The sequence below is a fragment of the Capsicum annuum genome, chromosome 2, assembly GCF_002878395.1.
Source record: "Capsicum annuum cultivar UCD-10X-F1 chromosome 2, UCD10Xv1.1, whole genome shotgun sequence".
Classification (NCBI taxonomy): domain Eukaryota; kingdom Viridiplantae; phylum Streptophyta; class Magnoliopsida; order Solanales; family Solanaceae; genus Capsicum; species Capsicum annuum.
The window spans coordinates 126,121,574-126,129,025 of record NC_061112.1 but is presented as its reverse complement, the minus strand read 5'-3'; the positions used below and the strand labels follow the sequence as shown (position 1 = coordinate 126,129,025).

Genomic DNA, 7,452 nt, shown 5'->3' with positions numbered 1-7,452 from the left:
CACATACATGGGATTTGGTTACTCTCCCACCTGGTAAGCATGCGATTGGTTGTCGATGGGTGTATAAGATAAAAACAAAATCTGATGGGTCTGTTGAGCGATACAAGGCAAGACTTGTGGCAAAAGGGTACTCACAACAATATGGTATGGATTATGAGGAGACTTTTTCCCCCGTAGCAAAGATGACGACTGTTCGCACTATGATTGCTGTTGCATCCGTTCGACAGTGGAAGATATTTCAGATGGATGTCAAGAATGCTTTTCTGAATGGTGATCTCCACGAGGAAGTTTATATGACTCCTCCCCCAGGTATTGACCACCAGCCAGGTGAAGTTTGTCGGCTTCGAAAAGCTTTATACGGTCTCAAACAAGCCCCTCGTGCTTGGTTTGAGAAATTCTCCACTGTTATTACTTCCCTTGGATTTGTCCCGAGTAACCATGATTCAGCATTGTTTGTTAGATGTACAAGTGCAGGGCGAATTCTATTGTCCTTATATGTAGATGATATGATTATTACTAGTGATGATCATAGTGGTATTGAGTTATTGAAGCATGATTTGGCTCATCGATTTGCAATGAAGGACTTGGGCTTGCTGCGTTATTTTCTGGGTATTAAGGTGGCTCAGTCTAAGAAAGGGTATCTTCTTTCTCAGACTAAGTATATATCTGACTTGTTTACACGGGCGCGTCTTTCTGACAACAGGACTGTAGATACTCCCCTTGAAACCAATGCACGTTACTCTCCTAGTGATGGTGTTCCATTATCAGATCCGAGTCTTTATCGGACTATTGTGGGTAGTTTGGTTTATCTTACGGTTACTCGTCCAGATATAGCACATGCAGTTCATGTTGTTAGCCAGTTTGTTACTGCTCCTACTTCTGTTCACTGGGGAGCTGTACTTCGTATTCTAAGGTATCTTCGTGGCACTCAGTTTCAGAATCTCTTGTTTCCCTCGACGTCATCTCTCGAGTTGCGAGCCTATAGTGATGCTGATTGGGATGGAGATCGCAATGATCGTAAATCCACCACTGGTTTTTGTGTGTTTCTTGGAGACTCTTTAATCTCGTGGAAGAGCAAGAAACAAGATGTTGTCTCTAGATCTTCCACGGAGGCTGAGTATCGTGCTATGGCTGTGACTACATGTGAGATTATTTGGTTACGTTGGCTTCTTGCAGATATGGGGGTTCACATTTCTATGCCTACTCCCCTGCATTGTGATAACAAAAGTGCGGTACAAATTGCAAAGAATTCTGTCTTCCATGAGCGTACGAAGCACATTGAGATTGATTGTCACTTCACCCGTCATCATTTACAGCTCGGGACCATATCGCTTCCTTTTGTTCCATCGTCTTTGCAGATTGCTGACCTTTTTACGAAGGCTCAGTCGGCGTCTCGATTTCGTTTTTTGTGTGACAAACTCTCAATGCTTATTGCTGTTGCATTGTGAGTTTGAGGGGGGATGTTAGCCCATATGTTATTGGGCCTTTAGTTTATGGACCTTTAGGTTATTGGCTATGTATATATATAGCCTACTTTTGTTTTAGTTAGTTTTTATGCTTTTCAGATTATATTGTAAACCTTAGCCTTTCTTTCTTTCAATAAAGTTCTATTAACACTCGTGACTTGAGCCGGGGGTCTTTCGGAAACAGCCTTTCTACTTCATCAGAGGTAGAGGTATGGACTGCGTACATCTTACCCCCCAGACCCCACTAAGTGGGAATACACTGGGTTTGTTGTTGTTGTAGTTGGAAGAAAATTGTTAAACTTTCTTGATCTTGCTCTCCTTTCTCCTCTTTCAAGAAAAAAAAAAGCACAAAGAAAATGTATCTTCTAGGCTTTTGTTTAATGTCAAGGAAAGTGAGTAAAATGGGAAAGAAAAAGTAAAAGAGGACATAAGTTTACAACTTCTAATCTTGAATTTGAAATAGTCAAAGTTATCGTTGAAACTGGAGCATATTTGGACGGATCGAAGTAGCTTTTAGCCAATTCTGCTTAATCAAAATATGAAAATATACCTGAATTAACCCAAGACTCATCAGTTTTCATATTTATATATCTTCTTCTAAACCCAAGACTCATGTTTTAGGAGTTGCGTTAATTCATCGAAACTTAAAGACTGATAAAAGAAGGGGCAAGTTATTAACCGGCGGAGAGAGTCCATTTTTCACACGAATTTTGAATAAATTAATAAATGTTTATGCAGAAAAAGGGCTACTGCCATTTGGTATATTCACATACATATTGGTAATGTCGTCCTCGTCATTCTTTATACAACAAAAATAACAGCATTCTGAAGCTGAGTTTGCTACAGATTTTAAATTAGCAAGGTGTAGATCTGCAAACATATTTGTGTTGCTGATTTTGACATTGTATATGACACGACCTTGCTTTGTCTCTCAGCTCTTGGAATGCCCTCATTGTCTCCACATCGAAACCACCCGCAAACTTGACATAACCAAAAAAATAAGAACAGAAAGGCGCAAATTAATTACTAGAACAAGAAAGTATGCATGTGAAAGAACTAAATGTTGTTTTGTTTTTAAAATTACCTGATGTACTCGAAAGGCGAACCTAACGCCTTGAATTATAAGCTCTTCTTCTTCGGGACCACCATCAACCATTTCTAACTCTGCTGATACCCTCTTCATGTACTTCATGGCTAATTTTACTGATGCCAGCTTGATCTGCAATAATGCAAAGAAAACAACACAACTACCTCACGTTATCATCGGGGTCCTTCTTTGTGTTATTTCTCAATCAAAGCAGCTGCATGGTACAAAATTTGAGACCACACCACACGGTTTGCAAGAAAGGGGGAGATTGGTAATGCAATGATTAGCCCCACATAACAGTGAAAATAAGAGGGACACCAGTAATTGTGCAGGCAAGCAGAATGTCTGTGAACTTTTGCCTGCTCTTAATTATGTTATCTTTGCAGGAAAAAGACCAGCAGACTAGATAGTTTCATACATGCCCATATCACTGTGCAGAAACCTCAATTGACTAGCTCAATAATTGACCTAAAAAAAATTCAGAAAGAAAATAATTTTTTTATTGGTCTCCGCCACGGGTCCCTAACTGAGCCTAGCGGGTTACCCGCTGTACGAAGGTGTAATGTGGTTCAATTATATTGTGGACAAATTTTATAAGCATTTTAAAATCTTGATAGATCTTGAAAACCATGAAAGCAAAAGTAAAGAATCAAGTTTTTGCCAATTAGGAAATTTCTTCCTGCTAGAGGGCTCTTTGTTCGCTGTTGACTGCTAAGACAAAACACAATAAAGAAGTTAATGTGCCATTAAAATATGCAGATCTATCTTAGTGTGACATTATAAAAATCATAGGGATCTATAAAAGGTCAACATATAAGAATCTGATTCCTTTTTTTCTACTTACTACCACCAAACACTGGCATAAAAAGGGATGCAGACAAGCAAATATGTTTTGGAGAACAGAGACTTGACATGTGCTCACGCAGGCATGGGCTTTTTATTAATAATGCAGAACTTCCCCATAAATTGTCATCTAGTAACAATCGAATAATATAATACAGATTTTATCCAGTGCTATTTCCTTTGTCTATCCATTATTCAACGAAAACCTCCACGGTACAGATTAGTAAGACCAAGAACCATTTATATTGCTTTTCCTCTAGTCATAACCTGATGATAAAGAATAGAGAGATCTGTTACAGTAACTGGTTTTCAGAACGAAGTATGAAATTATACCAAGAGAATCTAATAAAAATCACTCATTGTGTTTACCCAGCTTTGCGAAGCAGAGGCAAGTACGAAGAAACTTCAACCGAACTAGCTTCAGTGTTCTACGAACCATTACCTAGAGCGTTTTGGGAAGTGCCCTAGTATAGTCAGTGAAAAAAATGTACAGGCATCAAAAGGGGTGCTAACAGAAAAGATGGCATGAATTGAGGTCCCTGGTGAATACATCAAACAGCTAGTATAGTAGAGGTTGTAAAGGAGACGAGAGAATTATTAATTACCTGAGTAACAAAACCAGTATCCATCATCCACTCAATTGGAATTTGGAAGACTTTATATCTCTTTGTAGCTGATTCTCTCATTCTTGAAAGATTGTAAATTCCATGCTCTAATCTGTTTAAATTTACACAAGTGACGTTAGAATGGAGATCATCAATCATTACTGACTATCATATTTCCTTAACAAATGCAAGTTCTCATTGATTAATTTAGCACTTTGATAATAATAATAATTGAGTAAAATCGTACTTCTCAAATAAGGCCTGCATCTTCTTAAGAGCTGTGCCACAGGGTTGTCTGGGATTATCACGAAAGGATGATGCCTCGGATTCAAGTTTCTTAAAATCACAATATCCAAATGCAGCTTCTCTCAATGCATCAGCCTTTTGCTCAGGCCATTCAAAGTGTTTCAGAACAGCCCTTTCATCAACCTGAAAAACTTCAAGTCATCAGATTGATTGACCAAAGCATATACAACTTCTTATTTTAGTTAATCAAATGAACATTAAATCACAATTAAAGAAAACGTTTACCAGGTAAGAGAGCTCGTCATCGAGCCACTTTACAAAAGGCACAACATCCTCAATGTCTGTGAATGCAGCATGTTCTACTTCTTTGATCAAAAACCTAATAAAATCTCCTTGTGTCTCAACATCTGTTTTAATCTGCAATTAAGGAAGCAAAAGAGGAAAAATCAGAAAATGAATAAAACTAACATTCAATGAAACTTTACTGTTGATCACTCAAATGCTTATTATTTTTACAGATTTTACATCCTAATTTCGAAGTAGCCCTTTATTTTCAACCATCTTGAGGCAACCCCGTTAAAACACCATTCAATTTTCTTATTTAATCCATCGATTCCAAATCATAGTTACTACTTACACTTCCCAAAAGTCTAAGAAATAAATTTTGATTAAGATCTTCAATTATTTTACTCCTATGTGTTTTATATTAACACTTTATATGTAATTATCAAAATCCTAGATTTTGTTCATATACTAATATCAGATCTGACACAGAATTTGGACTAGAATCCATAAAGACTGTGATAGTGATTAAATCAATCTATTCAGCATGAAATTGACTAAATTGCCCAGAGGGAACTAATGGAATTACACCTTTCCTGATTCATGATTTCACTTTTACCTAATACCTATATTGATTCGAATCCAGATACTGTCTTATCTTGTGGAATACTTTAGCAAAATTCCAAGAAAAGTGCAATAAGGGTACCAAAAAATAGACAACGCAGACAAGTCATTTTCATAGACAGGCAATGCATAAGGTGAATGGGTAAAAACGTAATTTAACAAAATCATAATAATGGTAGAAATTCGAAAAACTTACTGCAAGTAAATGCGCCGAACGGTTCTCAATTTCTCCGATCATGTCCTTCGCCGTCGCTGGAGCATCGGCGACGGAACCAACTCCGGCACCGGAATCTCTCCGGCAGTCTCTCCGCATTAACGAGTGATAGAACTCAACTACTTCAGGTATCCGCCTAACTTTTGCTGGTAAAGGCTTTAAGCCTTTCGGAGGCGGTGGTGGTGGAGGTGGCGGTGGTCCTGCTTTTGACGAAACTTTAGGCGCCGGTGCTGATGGCGGTGGCGGCGGTGGAGGAGGAGGAGGTGGAACTGCTGCCGCTTTGAGCGCAGGTGCTGGTAGCGGAGGTGGTGGAGGTGGAGCGGGAATGTTGGAAATTTCAGCCAATGCACGTTCAGCTGAATCTGATAAAGAACTATACGAAGGAGAAGACGAAGAGGACGATAAAGACGACGATGATGAAGATGATGGCAATAGTGCAGAAGATGGCCGTGGTGGCGGTTTAGGAACACGAGGAACTCGTGATCTTAAACTCATAATCCCAACGGAAATCTCAGCTAACTCATCTGAATTTGACCGTGAATGTCTAGGCCTTTCACACATTTCCAATGCGCTTACAGTTTCCTCTTTCACTTCACATTCGGGTTTTGAAGTTACAGTAATGCTGGGTTGAGTCACGCATTTTCTCAAATACTTGGTGAGGTTAGACTTGTTATGAGCACCATTTGATGCTGATGATAACTCTTCATTAGCTTTCTTCAGCTCGGAAATTTCAGCTTCCATAGCTTTAATCCTCTCATCATACCTCCCATTTTGCTTCGATAACTCAATATGTAACATCTCCACTTCTTCTCTAAGTCTCTCATTCTCCATTTCCAAGCATTCAATCATCCGACCTTTTCGATCAATTTCCGCATCCTTTACACTAATCTCACTCTCCAACAATGGAAGTATAGCAACTGATTCTTTAAGAAGTTTCTTCTCAAGTAGCTCTGTTTTCAAACGCGACTCTCTTTCACGCAACTCTTCGACTATCCGCAACAGCTCCGCAACATCGGGCGGACGAGGCTGGACTTGAGCAGAGGAACGAGGAAAGTAAACACCGAAAGAGCGAGAAAACACAGCACCTTTTGGAGTTTGCTGTTTTGGGCAACTGGGTGAAGGAGTAGGAGGCTTAGGAGATGAATCTTGCTTCAATGGCTTTGGATTATTTGCAGGTGATTTCTGTAAACCCATAGCCACTTTTACTTTACCAGCCACCATTGTTGCATCTAGCAAGCACAAAAAACAACAACAAAGATTTGAAGTCTAATATTATCCCTAAGTATAGTTATCAAGAATGCTAATGTTATCCCTTCAAATCTGCAAAGAGAAAAGAATAGGCCAAAATGAGGTCCCTATCTATGTGCCTGGAAGAAAAGGGCAAGGGAGTAAAGGGGTAAAGAGGTAAAGGGGTAGGGGTATAGTGATAGTAAGAGAGAGTGAAGAGACACTGTAACTCTCTGTGTATAGAGGGTGGTAGTATTTGTTTGTTGAAACTTTGAAATGTGTAAATGATGCAGCAATATCGATGAACGGTCTTCTTTTCTTGGATCCATTTTGATTTTTTATTTATAAAGCAAGAAAATAAGACGAAAAATAAGACAAGCATTTTTTGCTAAAGTTGAAATATTTTGACTCGTCCACGCGCGAAATTGAATGAGTATTTCACCTTTACCCTTAACGTTGGAAAAGAGACATAATTGTTCCAACGGTCATTCGTTTTGATCAAAATGTACTAGATTTCATTTTAATTATACATCCAGTAAAATATTACAAATACGTAAACATTCTGACGACTTTATATTTTCAAAAGAGATTCAGCTATTAATTTAATTATTCTCTTTTAGAAAACATCGATAAAAAATAGATGTAATATTTAATCAGACATTCAAATTTAACTTAATTAATAAATAAATTTTAATTTTAAAAATATATATCTATACATCTTAACTAGGTTTCAACTGTCTATTAAATACCTCGACTTTTTTCCACAGATCTTATGAATATTCAAAACTGATGTGGCACATAAACTTCAAATGCATCAAAATCATTATTTTATAAGATAAAGTGTTCAAATAATACAAT

The 7,452-nt window shown here is 38.1% G+C and overlaps 1 protein-coding gene across 3 annotated transcripts; it reads right to left on the bottom strand.

Annotated features, from left to right (window-relative positions):
* Positions 1 to 2,161: 2,161 nt before the first annotated feature.
* LOC107859303 (protein CHUP1, chloroplastic) lies at positions 2,162 to 6,914 on the bottom strand. Of its 3 annotated transcripts, none has more exons than XM_016704267.2 (6): positions 5,350 to 6,912; positions 4,533 to 4,664; positions 4,249 to 4,430; positions 4,002 to 4,113; positions 2,551 to 2,685; positions 2,162 to 2,446 (listed from the first exon to the last, which is right to left on the bottom strand). In XM_016704267.2, the coding sequence occupies exons 1-6, from the start codon at positions 6,586 to 6,588 to the stop codon at positions 2,321 to 2,323; spliced, it is 1,926 nt and encodes a 641-aa protein (XP_016559753.1). In that variant the 5' UTR covers positions 6,589 to 6,912; the 3' UTR covers positions 2,162 to 2,320. The 3 variants fall into 3 exon arrangements, 2 of the variants coding, with proteins under 2 accessions (XP_016559753.1, XP_016559756.1); XR_001671350.2 differs by lacking the exon at positions 2,162 to 2,446 and adding an exon at positions 3,766 to 3,860 and having other exon boundaries at positions 2,605 to 3,663; positions 5,350 to 6,914; XM_016704270.2 differs by lacking the exon at positions 2,162 to 2,446 and having other exon boundaries at positions 2,605 to 3,860; positions 5,350 to 6,914.
* Between the last annotated feature and the right edge of the window lie 538 nt (positions 6,915 to 7,452).

Bases quoted from the DNA above. Each gene is read 5' to 3' on its own strand.
- LOC107859303 (XM_016704267.2), bottom strand. From the start codon at position 6,588: ATGGTGGCTGGTAAAGTAAAAGTGGCTATGGGTTTACAGAAATCACCT. The intron at 4,431-4,532 runs GTAAACGTTTTC...GAAGTTTTTCAG, and splicing joins ATGACGAGCTCTCTTACCTG to GTTGATGAAAGGGCTGTTCT. The intron at 2,686-4,001 runs GTAATTAATAAT...GCATTATTGCAG, and splicing joins ATACTGGTTTTGTTACTCAG to ATCAAGCTGGCATCAGTAAA.